General features: G+C 44.5%; 1 protein-coding gene across 1 annotated transcript in view; it reads right to left on the reverse strand.

Annotated features, from left to right (window-relative positions):
- Positions 1–14,572: 14,572 nt before the first annotated feature.
- Positions 14,573–16,200, reverse strand: part of LOC148479021 (E3 ubiquitin-protein ligase PHF7-like) — a 46,420-nt gene continuing 44,792 nt past the window's right edge. Inside the window, exon 11 of the mRNA XM_088455105.1 lies at positions 14,573–14,764. Within this exon, the coding sequence (XP_088311231.1) occupies positions 14,573–14,764 (192 nt within the window). The remainder of the gene's footprint in view (positions 14,765–16,200) is intronic.

Genomic DNA, 16,200 nt, shown 5'->3' on the forward strand with positions numbered 1-16,200 from the left:
TCCATATGCGGGATTCTCTATTTATGTGCAGTCTCCTCCTATGACGCAGCAATCCGTCATCCCTTTTCAAGGTCACCCGCAAGCTAATCCACCGTGGGTTGATGTGTTCTCCAATTCTGTACAGAGTTTGGCAGCCTCTTCTTCGGCTTTTCAATCCATGTTGCGTAGTGAAAAGCCTCACAAGGCGTCAAAACGCACTGTTCCGTCATCTCAGTCTGCGCAGTTATCAAACTCGGATGCGTCCTCGGATGAGGGCGAGTTGCATGAGGATTCTGATTCAGATTCCCCTGCTCAGGAAGTGGAGACGAGGTCTACCATTAATGTCCCAGTGTTAGTGTGGGCGGTGCAGTCCATTTTAGATATTGAGGATGATAACCCGGCTCCTAAGTCCAAATATCCAAACTTTAAGCAGGCGAAGGTGACTTCGTCTGGTTTTCCTTTATCTGACCAACTGACTGGCGGAGGCCTGGCAATCACCTAGTAAGAGTTTTAATTTGCAGAAACGTTAAGCACTAGTTATCCGTTTCCTGCTAGTCATTGCAAGAAGTGGGAAACTCCACCGACGGTGGATTCTCACATCACTCGCCTCATCAAAAGTGCTACCTTACCTTACCTATGCCGTTTATTTTGTCATTAAAGGACCCCACGGACAGGAAAGTAGAGACTTGTTTAAAGTCCATTTATTATCTCTCAGGGGCAGTGGCATGTCCGTCCATGGCCATCTCTTGGGTGGCTAAAGCCATTGAGAGTTGGGCCAATGTACTAGAGGATACGCTTCCTGAGGAAGCTCAGGAAGTGCAAAGAGCCTTAATTGGTCAAATGAGGGATGCCGCTTCCTATATTGGGGAAGCATCTTTAGATGCTAGTCTCCTCACTGCTAGGGTGTCTGCGGCAGCAGTATCTGCTCGCAGGTCTTTGTGGCTTCGATCTTGGAGGGCGGATGCGGATTCCAAGAAAGACTTAGAGGCCTTACCCTTTAATGGGGAAATTTTGTTCGGCCCGGACCTTGACAAAATTGTTGAGACCTTAGCAAAGTCTAAGTCGGCTTTCTTACCTTCAGGTGCTGCACCTTCTAAACCTTGGACATCAGTATTTCGGTCCTTTCAGACGCAGGGTAAGTCCAAGGGGACAGTTGTCAAACAAGACTGTCCCTAAACCAAAAAAACAAGCCTGGAGTACTAGACGTCCGGCTTCCAAACCCGAGGATAAGCCTTCAGCCTGATGGGACGGGCCGCTCTCTGGGGGATCCCAGAGTGGGAGGCCGACTTCTTCGCTTCGCCCAATGCTGGTGCAATACAACCACGGATGCTTGGGAATAAGAAGTCTCCCAGGGGTATGCCCTGTCCTTCCAGTGCAGACTCCCTCAGCATTTCTTCTGCACGAGCCTTTCCCTGGGCAAGACCAAGGCGTGGCTGATCCAGCAAGCCATAGAGTCCTTGGTGAAAGCAGGGGTAGTTGTTCCTGTTCCGCCATCTCAACGCGGGATGGGTTACTTCTCTTTTCTATTTCTGGTTCCGAAACCAAATGGGTCTCATCGACCCATTCTCAACCTGAAATCTTTGAACAAGTACCTCAAAGTGTGTCTAAAGGTAGGTATTACCATGTATTTAGGCGCTCCTCAACATAAATGCTGTGACGGAGTCGACCGTATAGATGACATAGGTCAGTGTAGACATAAAATAAAATTTATTAATGAATACAAGGTGATGCATGGAATATAAATGCATACAGTCAAGACGTGCTGTAGATTCAAAAGGGATGAGAATTCACAGAATCAGTTGATAAATACTGGGTGAGGCAGAAAAATGGTATCTGCCATGGACATTAGACATATGCAATAGGTGAATTATATATATTGTGGATGAATCAAGGCATGAAACATAAGACAAATGACAGGTCTGGTGAGTTCTGATTGCAGCAGGAAATGTGACTCCTGTTTTTAAAATAAGCACTATCGTGCAATGTACAAATAAACGGTAATAATTGTACACTTGGTAGTAGGCAAAAAAGTACAGGATATCATACCCGGTGGGTGATGGGGAGCCAGCGGGTGTTGAATTGCAGGGTGCCCGGGTTGCCCTGCAAGGCTCCTTACGCTTTACCCAAATGGAAATCAGATCCTGTGGAAAAAGTCCAGAGTCCTTGGAAGTGATTACAGGTGTAGCTTGCCGACGCGTTTCGAGATACTGGGTCTCTTCTTCAAGGCTGTAGCATACCTGTATTGCTGGGGGTCTTTTATAGCAGTCTCTGGGTATGAGGTGCACTTGCTAAAGCTTCCTCCTTGCCCCACTTCCGGTTTTGGGCGGAAGTGATGTCATCAGTACTTTAGATCTTCTTTTTAAGGAATCCTGGCATCTTTCTGTGCGGCCCAGGATAGCAATGTGTTGATTACCATAGTAGGTATCTTTATTGAAGGCTGTTGATGATGGTTATCATATCAATGTGTGGTTATGTTCGCCAAACCGGAAGTGCTCCAGCGGCCATCTTGGTAGTGCAAAAAAAAAAAAAAAAGATTTTTTTTTTTTTTTTTTTTCTTCTTTCCTTCCCCCTTTCTTCCTTCTTTTCCCTTTTCCCCCGTTCTCTTCCTCTCTTTCTTCCTATGTCTCCTTTTTGAAAGCTGACATTTTGTAGGAATAGAAGAATGTGTCCATATATGTTATTGTTAGCTTGATTGGTGTTCTGTATTCCACTTGTAGATGACTTTTCTTGGTATGTGATGCCTCATGAAAGGAAAGAAGGTGAGATTAGTTAGAGGATGTATCAGGTGACATGAAGTGGGGATGGGATATAGGGGTATACAGGATGATCACAGAAACCATTTTATTTCGAAATATGCATTTAAGCCTTTTGGTACAAGGGTTTGTAAATTGAATATACTTTTCATCTCTGTACGTGCCAGGTTTCTCTCAACATTTCTATCTCGCCAGGTGGGTTTTATCTGTTTGAGACCTGTGAAATATTTTATGTGATTGGCTGAACATTGATGGTGTGTACGAAAGTGATCAGACAGATTATGAGTCATGACCCCTTTCTTGATATTTCGGAGATGTTCTCCAAACCGAGTTTTGAGAGGTCTTGATGTTCTTCCAACATATCCTTTTTTGCAAGAACAGACAATCAGGTACACTACGTTGATGGAGTTACAGGTAATAAAGTCTCTAATTTTTAATTTAGAGCCATTCATCTCTATTTCTGTGTATTTGGTGGTTGTGTCTTTGATTTGTCTACAGGCTATGCACATGCCACAGCGATGAAAGCCTTTTGTCCTGATTGGGTTAGGGGGTTTTACTTCCAATGCACTTCTGACGAGATGGTTTTTTAGGTTGGGTGCTTTCCTATAGGTGAACTGGGGTTTAGTGGGAATTATGGTCTTCAAGACAGGATCTTCTTGTAAAAGGTGCCAATGTTTTCTTATGATAGATTCTATTTTTTTGTGGTCTGAATCATATCCCGTAATGAATGACCATTGGAGTCTAAATTTTTTTGATTGTATATTTCTGGGTTGTTTGGTTTTCAGGAGATTGGATCTTTCTGTCTGTAATATGGTTGTGGCAGTGTCTTCGAGATCTTGTTTTTTGTAGCCCTTCTTTAAGAACTCTTTCTTCATTTCTTCTATTTGGAGTTGACACACATTGTTTTCACTGCAATTTCTTCTGATCCTGGTGAACTGTCCCTTGGGGACACCATTAAGCCAATTCTGGTGGTGTTCACTACTTTTCGGGATGTAGTTATACGTGTCTGTTGGTTTGTTGAAAGTCTTTGTGTGTATCATATTCTCCTTGATGTATACAGACAAATCCAGAAAGTGTGTTTCGTTTTTGCTTTTATTGAATGTCAATATTATATTCTTGTTATTGTTGTTAATCTGTTTGCAGAAATCATCAAGAGTTTCTTCTGTTCCTCTCCAAATGAAGAGGATATCATCTATATAACGATTCCAAGTTATCACATTGTTACTAAAACATTCTTTTGTGTAGATCTCGTTTCGCTCCCAGTACGCCATGAACAAATTTGCGTAACTGGGAGCGAAACGGGTACCCATGGCTGTACCCCGTTTCTGCAGATAATATTCACCATCGAAGAAGAAGAAGTTGTTTTCTAAAATAAATTGGATTGACTCTTTTATGAAAGCTTTCTTGTTTGTGTCATATTCTGTTTCGTTTAGGAACTCAGAGATGGCTTCTTCTCCTTGGGTGTGTTCAATGATGGTGTACAGGGATGTTACATCTGCAGTGACCAGGATCATTTCTTCTTCCCAGGATACCCCTTGTAGTTTCCTAATTGTGTCCGAGGTGTCTTTGAGGTAAGATGGATTTCTGACGACGAGAGGTTGTAGCAGGGAGTCTATGAAGGCGGAGAGGTTAGAGGTTAGGCTCCCAGTCCCTGCGATGATGGGCCTTCCAGGTGGTGACGTAATGCTTTTGTGAATTTTGGGCAGTACGTAGATGGTTGGAGTGACTGGTTCTACAATGTTGATGAAACCATACTCTTGTACGGTTATTGCACCTTTGTCCAAATGTCTTGTGATGAGTTTTTGGAAGTTGTTCCTAATGCGTAGTGAAGGATCAGTTTTTAGTTTTTGATAGGTAGTGGTGTCCGATAGTTGTCTCAGGACTTCTTTTTTATAGTCCTCTTTATTGAGGATGGCGATTCCTCCTCCTTTGTCGCATGGTTTCATTACTATATTTGTGTCTTCTTTTAGGGATTTCATCGCTTCTCTTTCTTTTCTATTCAGGTTCTGGGTGTGTTGTTTGTGCTTTTTAATTGTTTTGAGGTCTTCAATAATCAATTTTTGGAAGGTTTCTATAAAGTTTCCTTTGATGTGAGCCGGATAAAAGGTCGATGTTTTTCTAAATGTAATGGGTCTTTCTTCTTCTGCCTCATTTACTACATGATTATTTGATAGGTCTTCATTTGGAGTGTTTAATTTTTTTAGTTCAAAGAATATTCTCAAAGAAATTTTCCTGATGTACTTTTGTACATCGATGAACTTATCGAATTCGTCGTGTGATGTAGTAGGTGCAAATTTAAGTCCCTTTTTTAGCACGTTCTCTTCGGCTGTTGTGAGAACTCTAGAGCTTAGATTGTAGATGATTTGTCTTTCTTCTGTTGGTTTAATGATAGTTGTTTCTTCAGTTTTCTTCTCCTTTTTCTTTTTATTTGTTTTTGGTTTCCCAGCTCTTGTGCCTCTTTTTCTTTTAGTTTTCCCCCTATACCTTATTTTTCTTTTTGTGTCATTTTTTATTGTCATTTTTTCTTTCCCTTCCTTTCTTCGCGAAAAGGGGGTTCATTCCTTATACGTGTTTCGTTCCCTTGGGAGGTGCTTTCTTCTTCTACCAATATAGAGTTTCCTCGTGGGTTGTGTTGATCTGAGGGAGTGGTTATTCTTGGCCATCTGTCTATAGTGATTCTTCTTTTGTGTGGACTTTTATAATTCCTATTTGTTCGAGATGATTCTCTGTTTGTGTTTTCCAGGTCTGAATTTAATTCAAACACTATGGGGATGTCTCCTTTTTCTCTCTTTTCAGAGTGTCTTCTATTTCTATTTCTGGATTTTTGTGGGGTGCTTTCTGAAGTGCTTTCTTTTTCCAGGTGTCTCACTCCTCTTCCGTGTAATCTATAGTGGCCGGCAGGAGGGGTTATTAAGGATTTTCAATTCCTCCTGCGTTCTGGAGTCCTTTTTCTGTGGGAATCTCTTCTACTTCTGTTTGGTGTGTGGAACCTTGATTTTTCATTATTTCGGTTTCTCCATTGCGGGGTGTAGGTCTTTATTGGACTTGGAGTTCTTTGATACCTTTGAAACGACCTTTTATAACCAATGTTAAATCTGTTTTTTATTGTTGTCTTGTAGGGTCTTCTGTTTATTCTCAGACTGGGATAGTATGGCTCATTCTTATACGTAAACTGGTGAAAAGGTGGTGTGTGATGCAGTCTTTTTCTCCACTTAGGTGTGTACCTGGGATAGGGTTCTCTCCATCTTTCATGTTGTCTTTCATTTTCGTTTTCTTCTTTTTTTCTATCATTTTCTTTATTCTGATGTCTCCAATTAAGTGGGATATTTCTTGTATGTTTTTAGTTTTTTTTATAATTATTTGGGGGTATTCCTTCTTTTTGTCCATTTTTAATTTTCTTTGATTTTGTTATTCCAAATTTGTAAAAATCAAAGGGCCTGATTCAGACCCACTCGCGAGCGGCTGTCCGCTCGCAAGTGGGTCGATGTTAGGCACTGAGCATGCGCACGACGGAGGGAGCTCCGTCATGCGCATGCGCCAGACGCGACAAGCGAAGGAAAGTCCTTTGCTCGTTGTGTCCGATCAAAGGGGGCGTGCTGTCAATGTTGATTGACAGCACGCCCCCTTTGGTGGGCGTGCCGGGGGCGTGCCTCCCTGACGGGGGCGTTCCCACGGGAACGCCTCCCGTCAGAAGCCGGCCCACTGACATCACTAGTGATGTCAGTGGGAGTGATTTTGGCTCTGTTAGAGCCAAAATCACTCCGGAGCTTGCGGTTGAAAACCTCAACCGCAGGCTCCGGCTCGCAATTTCGATGGTCGCGATGGTCACGACCATCGCGGCCATCAAAATGCACGCTCGTATAGCCTGTGGGTGGTGACCCACAGCTATACGAGCGTCCAGGAGGACGCTCCATGAAAATGGAGCCCGGCCCTCATTCAGAGCGTGCGCTCTGCTCAGAGCGTACGGCTCTGAATGAGGGCCAAAGTCTCTTTGTAGTTTCCTTTGTTTCTTTTTCATTAAATCCTTTGTATTTTGTTCGATTTTGAGGCATATATCTTCTTCTAAAGTTTTGAATGTAGAGAGGTGGTTAAATGGTTCTAGCAATGTTTTCAGTGTTTCAATCGTCTCCTGTGTATCTTTTAGTTTCTGTTTTCTCTCATTTATGATAAGATCTATTAGAGAAAAAGAACATGTATCCAAAATCTTGGACCATTCCTGAATAAAGTCCTCAGTGGCATCTGTGAAAGAGGGGTGTTGTTCTAGTCTGAGGCCTTTAGGAATAACTTGTTCTGTACGATATTTGTCCAGGGTAGCCACCTCCCACCATAGTTTATTTTCTTTTAATAGCCATTCACTCATTTTATACATGGCTGTTTCAAGATTCTCTGAATTTATTTTAATTTCTTCAGTGTTAAAGTTAATATTGAAGACTTCTTTGACATCTTCAGATCTTCTTGAATAATGATTCAACAGGAGCGCCCGGTTTCACCAATACACCACAAAATCTAAGTACCTCAAAGTGCCTACGTTCAGGATGGAAACTTTGCGTTCCATCATTCTGGCTATGGAATCGGGGGATTATATGGACTCCCTGGATTTACAGGGCATCTATCTCCATGTTCCTATAGCTCCTTCACACCAGCAGTATCTGAGGTTTGCTACCAGTTCCAGGCTCTACCCTACCATGGCTAGACGACCTCCTATTGCTGGGCGGCTCTCCAGAGGTCCTTTTACAACATCTGCACCTGACGATCACTTGTCTCCAAGCGCACGGGTGGCTAGTAAACTGGAAGAAGTCCTCTCTCATTTCATCACAGAGGATGGTTCATTTGGGAGCCCTTCTAGACTCCCATCAGAAACTGATCTTCCTGACTCCGGAGAAGGTTGCCTCTCTACAACTGCGAGTGAGCAGTTGTCTAAAGAGTTCCCAGGTATCAGTGCACTCAGCAATGAGAGTTCTAGGATCCATGGTGTCGACATTCGACATGGTGGAGTATGCCCAATTCCATTCCAGGCCCCTGCAGGGGCTGATTCTATCCAAGTGGAACGGGTTGCCTCACCAAATCAGGATGCAAATGCTTGTATTGCCTCTGGAGGTGCACTTAACATTGACCTGGTAGCTTCAGACAACTCATCTCACCAAGGGCCGCACTTTTTGGATCCTGGACTGGGTCCTTCTCATGATGGATGCCAGTCTTCGGGGTTGGGGGCGGCGTTGGGTCCTCTTTCACTTCAGGGACATTGGACAGCAAAAGAAACGGTTCTTCCCATCAATATTCTCGAACTTCGGACCGTGTACAGGGCCTTCCAGTTGTCCGGTCACGCTCTTCACGGAAGAGCAGTACAAATTCAGTCCAACAATGCCACTACAGTGGCATACATCAACCGTCAAGGAGGGACCCCGCAGTCGAGCAGCGATGTCGGAGGTGTCACACATCCTCTCCTGGGCGGAGTGCCACCTTCCGGTCATCTCGGCAGTCTTCATTCCAGGAGTTCTGAACTGGGAAGCGAACTTCCTCAGCCATCACGACGTGCTTCTCGGGGAATGGTCCCTTCATCCAGAGGTCTTTCAACTGCTCGTGGACAAGTGGGGACTGCCGGAGGTGTACCTCATGGCTTCCCGTCTCAATTACAAATTTCCAGTGTACGGGTCCAGGACAAGAGACGCTGGCGCAACCCTAGTGAACGCGCTGTCAGTGAAATGGACATTTCAACTAGCGTATCTCTTCCCTCCAATAGCCTTGCTGCCTTGGATCTTTTGGTAATTCAAAGAAGACGGCGGCACACTTCTGCTGGTGGCACCAGCTTGGCCCAGACATCCCTGGTACTCCGATCTTCGGAGTCTATCCATCGATGTTCCATTTCTTCTGCCTCAACGTCGGGACCTGTTGTCCCTGGGGCCTTGCTTACATCTGGACCTGGGTCACCTGTCTTTGACGGCGTGGCTCTTGAGACATCAGTGTTGAGAGCCCGGGGCTTTTCCAGCTCAGTCATCGGCACAATGCTACAGGCACGTAAGCAAGCTTGTGCCAGGATGTACCACAGGGTATGGCATACTTATTTTCAATGGTGTGAGTCCAGGAACTACAATCCTTAAGCGTTTCGAGTTTCTAGGAGTTTTGTGTTTCTTCTGTCTGGTTTGGATTTGGGTTTACCCCTCGCTTCATTGAAGGTTCATGTGTCCACACTTTCTGTTTGGTTCCAGCGTAGAATCACTACTCTGCCTGATATCCGTACCTTTTTCCAAGGTGTCCTCCGGATTCAACCTCCCTTTGTTCCACCAGTGGCTCCTTGGGATTTGACTGTGGTCCTTCGGGCCTTGCAGGGTCCTCCATTTGAGACTCTAGAGTTGGTGGACCTAAAGTTAATGACACTTAAGACTGCTTTTCTCCTGGCATTTGCTTCAGCCAGAAGGGTGTCAGAACTAGGCACACTTTCTTGCCGTTCGCCTTTTCTGATTTTTCACCAGGACAAGGTGGTTCTTCGTACCTGTCCAGGTTTTCTTCATAAAGTTGTCTCCAAGTTCCATATTATCAAGAAATTGTGGTGCCGGCATTTCAGTCACCTGATCTCTCGGCTGGTGAGGCTGCCTTGGATGTTGTCTGTGCTCTCAAGGTTTATATTGATCGCACTAGTTCCGTTCGCAGGTCTGATTCTTTGTTTGTCCTCTGGTTTTAATAAGAGGGGTTGGCCTGCCAACAAGCAAACTTTGGCCTGTTGGCTTCGTTTAGTTATTAGTGAGGCTTTTTTCCAGGTGGGGTTACCTGTCCCAGCCTCTGTTAAGGCTCATTCCACTCGGTCTGTCAGTCCTTCGTGGGCTGCTGGTTGTGGCTCCTCAGCTGTTCAATTGGTCTTCCATACAGACTTTTCTACGATTCTATAAGTTTGACACGTTCGCCTTTCAGGATGCATCCTTCGGCGCCAGATTCTCCTTTCAGCACAGGAGCGTCCCCGTCCTTAGTTGAACTGCTTTGGGACATCCCCAAGGTCAACCCTGTGGACCCCTATGGAACCTGGAGTAGAAAACAAAAGATATGGTAAGAAATTACCTTTATTATCTCTGTTTCTACGAGGTCCATAGGGTCCACAGGGCACCTGCCCTGACGCACCTGGCTTCAAATGGGCTATGTGGCTGGTCACCGGTTTTCTGTCTCTCTTTCCGTGAGTATGGTTCTTGTGTGTTCCAGTCTTCCTTCTCTCTGTTTTTATCTCCTCCAGCTTTGGCTACTTACCAACTGAGGTGCCTGTGGCTGGGGCAGGGTATATAGGAGGATGGACCCAGTGCATCCTGGGAGCAGCAAAGCTTTAACTGCATGGTGCCTGTGGATCCAATCCAGCTATACCCTAAGGTCAACTCTGTGGACCCTATGGATTTGTAGAAACAGCGATAACAAAGGTAAGTTCATAAAGGAAAAACATATCTCTTGCTTTTCCTATATGTTGGCAATGAAGAGGATGGAGTTCTCGCTAACTTGCAAGCATCTTTTCGAATTGGGTCATCTCTTCGCAGTTTTGTACCCGGCAAAGCTGTGAGTATCACATGTGGGAAAACCTTACTTCTTTGACACACCTAATGCTGTCAAGAATTTCTTGGACTCTCTCCCTGTAGGATCCTCTCATGGCGATGCTGACTAATTTGCTTCTGATGTTACATGTTTACCCCTTGTATCAAGCTAATGTTTTGGTCCTTTCTATTGCTGATTTTTCTATTTGATGTGTTATCATATTATTCCTTGCTATACCTCACAGCTGCCCCCTCTGTGATTATGTACTTTCTTATTCTCTCCCTTCCACCTATTTCTCATCTCCCTCACTTCTGCCCGCCACCCCTTCCCTCTTTCCCTTCTTTTTCCTCTTTTTCACACCTGTTTCATTTGTCTCTGATTTATAGGCAACACTGTTGGCTGCCCGAGTTGGTCCACAATGTTTATTTTTTTATTTAAATTTCATGTGAAGATTATTTATGTTCCATTCCCTCACATGGTGCTTGTTACCAGTATTGAATTTACCTTGTTTGCTTGCTGGGACAGGCAAGATTTTTTCATTGCTAACTTTCATGTCTATCATGTGGCCTATGGTAGGAGTAGGTTAACATGACTACTGTCTTGGTTTGCCCCGTATGTTGATGACTGCTATAAATTATGTAACGTGGAATGTGGAGGGTCTCAACAGCTTGCTAAAATGGAAAAAAAGTGCTTCATCACCAGCGACGCTTTAAGCCAGATGTGGTAGTTCTGTAGGAATCACATTGGCGATCATCTGACCATGACATTCTACATGACAAATGGATCGGTGATTATAAGACAGTCTCCTTCACCTCCAAGCACAAAGGAATGGTTATACTGTTTGGTAAACACCGGCAATATCAAATTTGGGAGAGCCTAGCTAATCCAGAGGGCAGGGCCGGCTCTAGGAGTGTTCGACCAGTGCGGTTGCACAGGGGCACCACCCATAGAGGCACCCCTCCCCAACATCCCGATTTCAGTGGTACAGTACTGTCCCGCTGTTCCACCGGTGGGCCGAAGTGGCCCGTGGGTGGTCAAATCAGGAGGTTGGGGACCCCCACCGCTGCAGCTGTGTGGCGGTGCCAGACCCCAGAGTCTGAAAGGATGCTGCACGCATGCATGCGGCATCCATTCAATGACGGGTGAGGGCTGGGGGAAGCCCAGCTAGTGAGGCTTACCCCCAACCTGATGTTATTTGGAGGCATGCCATGCGGGCACGCCTCCTAATAACGTCACGTAGGGGGTGTGGCCTATGGTAATTTAAGAGTGCCTTATTAAATGCCAGCACAGGGTGCTCTGACCCCTGGAGCCGGCCCTGCTAGAGGGTAAGTTTGTTAAATTTTCTCTCATTAGTACCCTGTACACTATAGCAACAGTTTATGCTCCTACTAGTCCTAACGCACATTTTTTCTCTGATTTCTTTGCTAGTCTTCAAGATTGGGCGGAAGGTGACATCATATTTGGTGGTGACTTTAACACAGTTAAATCCCTTGGGCTGTACAGATCATAGGATATAGTTAGGGACCAGGGAGTATCATCTTCCTTAAATCTTTTGACTAACAACCTACAGCTGTGTAATCCCTGGAGATGCCAACATCCCACATTGAGGGAGTATACTTTCTGTTCCCACCCTCATCACAAGTCCTCCCTTATTGATTTTTGGTTAATTCTTTCTTCCCTATTCCCACGTTTAATAAATTCTGGTGTAGATGTGATAGCCATTTCAGATCATGCACCTGTCTGGTTCATCTTTGCTTTACAATCCCCCATTACTACCTCCTATAATTGGAGATTTCTAGCTTACTTGGAAACGGCTGACTTTAGAACTTTAGAACACACTTGAAACGTTCTTTCTGCAATTATGTGGATGACAATCTTGAACACATTGATGATATTAATTTGTTTTGACCAACTTTTAAACTGGTGCTGAGGGGACAAACATTGGCTAGGAAACGTAAGTCTCTGGCGACTAGAACAGAAGACCTTAGCAGGAGGTTATCTTATGCTTATGATGTCCTGCTTTAGCACAAATCCCCAGAAAATAAAAAGGCACATGCAGATGCTAGGAGTCTTCCAGATACATTGTGCACTGAAAGAGCTCAATTTAATATTGATCACCAATGCAACCATTATGTTGGCTGGGACAATAAACCTGACAAGCTACTGGCTAATCTGGTTAGGAACTACTCTGCCCCATCCCGTATCTTCGGTTTAACATCCGCTACTTCTCAGTATATAACTGACACAAAAAGCATTTCTTACGAATTTCTACAATATTATCAGACCTTATATTCAGTTTTCCTGATGACCATGCATGAGCAAGCACTTTCTACATGAGGCTGGGTTACCTACTCTCACGGACGATGATGGAGCCTCTTTGGGGTATATATACTAAAGTGAGAATTTTTAGAAATCGAGATGTTGTGTCACAAGTCTCGGACGGATTGCAGATGCGGCCCGTATTGGGGAATTGGCTAGACCTAATCCTGAGACGCCGAGTCTAATGTTCTGGCGGTGTTCACCAGGGACCCTCGCAAGGTATGGACTTGGCTGCGTCCGACACACAGGTCACAGCCCTCAGGATAGGTTCCCCTATACAGGTGCTGGTGAACACTGGATGAAGTGCAGAAGAATAAATGTAGTCAGCAGGCCGGGTCAATACCAACAGACGAGACAGTACCAGGGAGCAGACGTAAGCGGGTCACAGGGAGTAGCCGAAGTCAGAACCAGATATCATATGGAGCACTGAAGGGTCAGACGAATTTGGAGTCACAAGCAAGCCAAGGTCTGTGTGCTGCCAGATACTCCCTCTTACAGGAAGGACTTGAAACCCGCCCCAAACGCGATTAGCATTTGGCGCACTTGCCCCTTTAAATCTAGAACAGGATGGCACGCGCACTCCTAGGAGAGCCGCTGCTGCCTGTCACAGCTGCTAGAGGGAGCCGGAAGCATTGGCAGCGGGCGCCCTGAACCCCTCACCCGCTGCCTGACAGTCCAGTGTCACCAGATGCGGTAAGTGCACCCCGGAGTCCGGCACACTGTGACATTACCCCCCCTCTAGGGGTGGGCACCGAACACCCCACAAATGGTTTATCAGGAAACTTCTGATGGAATTTCTGAAGTAATTGAGGTGCATGAATGCCTGAAGCCTTGACCCAACAACGTTCCTCAGGGCCATACCCCTTCCAATCAACCAACAACTGAACAGATCCCTCGACAGTCTGGAGTGTAAGATCTGTTTTACCTCATACTTCTCCTGATGGTCCAGTGAAATTGCTGAAGGTGAACTGCGAGGCAATGAGATACGATTAAGCACCAGGGGTTTTAGAAAGGATACATGAAATACAAGTGTACCAGGTAATTTTAAACAAAATGCCAGTGGATTAATCACCTGAAGAATCTGGAAAGGGCCGATACCTGGAAGCAAACTTTATAGTGGTAACTTTTAATCTTAGATGCTTGGTTGACAGCCAGACTTTATCACCAGGATTTTACAATGGACCCAGCCTCCGTTTTCTGTCTGCAAAAAGTTTATACCTCGAAGAGGCTTTGCACAAATTCTTTTTTACCTCCTTCCAGATATTACAAAACTGTTTCACTGTATCACGCACAGCTGGAAGTGGTACTGACTGAAGGCCTGGCAACTCGGGTAACAGTGGGTGCAGACCATACTGAGTAAAAAATGGGGACTGTCCTGACGCTTCATGATACAAATTGTTGTGGGCAAACTCAGCCCAAGGCAGCAGAGAAACCCTGTCATCTTGATTGGCAGAAACATACATTTGAATAAACTTCTCTAATTCTTGGTTTATTTGCTCCATATGGCCATTGCACTGTGGATGGTAGGCCAAAGAGAAGTTTAACTTGATGCCAAAGCACCTGCATAGAGTTCTCCAGAATCTAGAGGTAAATTGTACCCCTCGGTCAGAAACAATATCTTTAGAAAACCTGTACAATCTAAAGATTTCCCCAGTAAATACTTCCACTAACTTAGGTGTTGAGGGTAGCCCTTTTAATGGAACAAAGTGAGCAGCCTTGGAAAATCTGTCCACCACCACCAGGATAGTATTGAACCCTTGGCATGAAGGTAGATCCATCACGAAGTCCATGGAAATGTGAGTCCGACAATCAGGCACTGGTAGGGGCAACAGAGGACCAGATGGGGAGTGCGGAAGAATCTTGTGCTGAGCTCAAATTTGACAGGCTGCCACCAAATCCTTAACATCTTGATGAACTGTTGGCCACCAATACCCCCTGAGAATTAATTCCAGAGTTCTATTGACTCCTGCATGCCCACTAAAACGTGAAGAATGTGCCCATTGCAGCAACTTGGATCAGGATTCAGGTTCTACAAATGTCTTCCCTGGTGGAATCTTGACCTTGTTGGTAACAGTCACGAAGCAAGCAGGATTTAGAATGGCCTTGTCCTCCTTTAATTCCTCCAACTCATCAGAACTGAATGCTCGAGATAGTGCATCGGCCTTCACATTCTCATTACCCGGCCGATATGTAATCACAAGATTAAACTGTTTCAAAAATAACGACCACCTAAACTGGCGGTAATTGAAACAATGGGCCGTCTTGAGATACGTCAAATTCTTATGATTGGTATATATTGTCACCGGAAATTTTGTGGATGCTAAAATAGGCTGGGGTTTACATATACCATCCCATCCTTCCCAATTATATTATGGGCAAATAAACACCCATGCATTTCTTTGTTCAAACTGCAGCAACCCCCTACTCTTGGAGGTATTAACCTCCCTTGTATACACACTAGACTGGATAGGAGGTAGTGATACATTTACCAACAAGACAGTGGAACAAGATTTTAGTCTGCATATTAATTTAACATATTACTATTAGTGAAGGAGTAGATCCAGCATGTAAATGTTTTCTGCACAGTCAGGTGATTCTGGGGAAGTCTGCTTATGCTGCAGAATAATATTTGTAAGGGCATAATCAGAAAGAATGCTCCTTTGTCTAATTTTGCCTCCAGTGTTGCAGTTGCAGTACCTAGTTGGAGAATTTGTTTGCTTCCTGCTCCATTCATAGTGTCACTACCAGTGTTCTGCCTGTCTCAGTTTCGGTAATCTGACCACTACCTGCACTATGTTACAGAACCTGCTCCACCAGCGTCCTCAGTCAGCACCAGTACTAGGTTCCCATACCTCAACATCTCCAGAGTTGTGCTCTGAATACTCGGTGGGGTTAAGCTTTCATTTCTTGTTTTTTTTTGGATCTCCATCCTCTGCATCATCCTGCATATTCAGAGACATTCATGAACATGTACCTCCTTCGTCCAGCGTCATTCCAATATCAGGAAACTGCTTGCAGGGACTTCCTTGCACCCAGTCCGGGTCCACTTCCCACTCCGGACGTGACAATGTTAAAGATACCTTTACATGTTTGATCTACTCCTTCACTGATAGTGAGTGGGGTACGCTTAATTTTAATTCCAGGTGTACACACATGGTAATCACTCCAGGTGGTCGGGATCTCCATAAAGAAACCTTGATATGCATGATACCGCTCGATAGTGTGTCAGTTGGGGTATGCCTCATTTCTCAATATCACTGCTCTTCTCTTCAACATCACGAGGGTGGCAAAGATCATATTGCCTCATTGTTATAGACATTTCTACACATATTGTTTTGTGTTTCTTTTTACATTACGCATATATGAGAAAAAAAAAGCAGTGATCTACTAGCGTCATTGGCAACGTAATCATAAAGAAGGGACGTATTGTATAATTTCTTTATTTTATTATTTTAGCTTCTTAGTTGTTGTCCATCCAATTCCTTTTGCTTCTATTAACATCCTGGTACAACCTAGAAACTTTGGCTACAGGGTTCCCTCCTTTTTAGTACTATTTTATGAGTCATAGAGATGGAGCAACTTTCCCTCTCGATTTTTTTTTTTTGTATTTACCTATTTGGTAGTTACTCTGTTACTTAGACTT

This window comes from Taudactylus pleione, unplaced genomic scaffold (genome assembly GCF_031769625.1).
Source record: "Taudactylus pleione unplaced genomic scaffold, aTauple2 ptg000642l, whole genome shotgun sequence".
Lineage (NCBI taxonomy): Eukaryota > Metazoa > Chordata > Amphibia > Anura > Myobatrachidae > Taudactylus > Taudactylus pleione.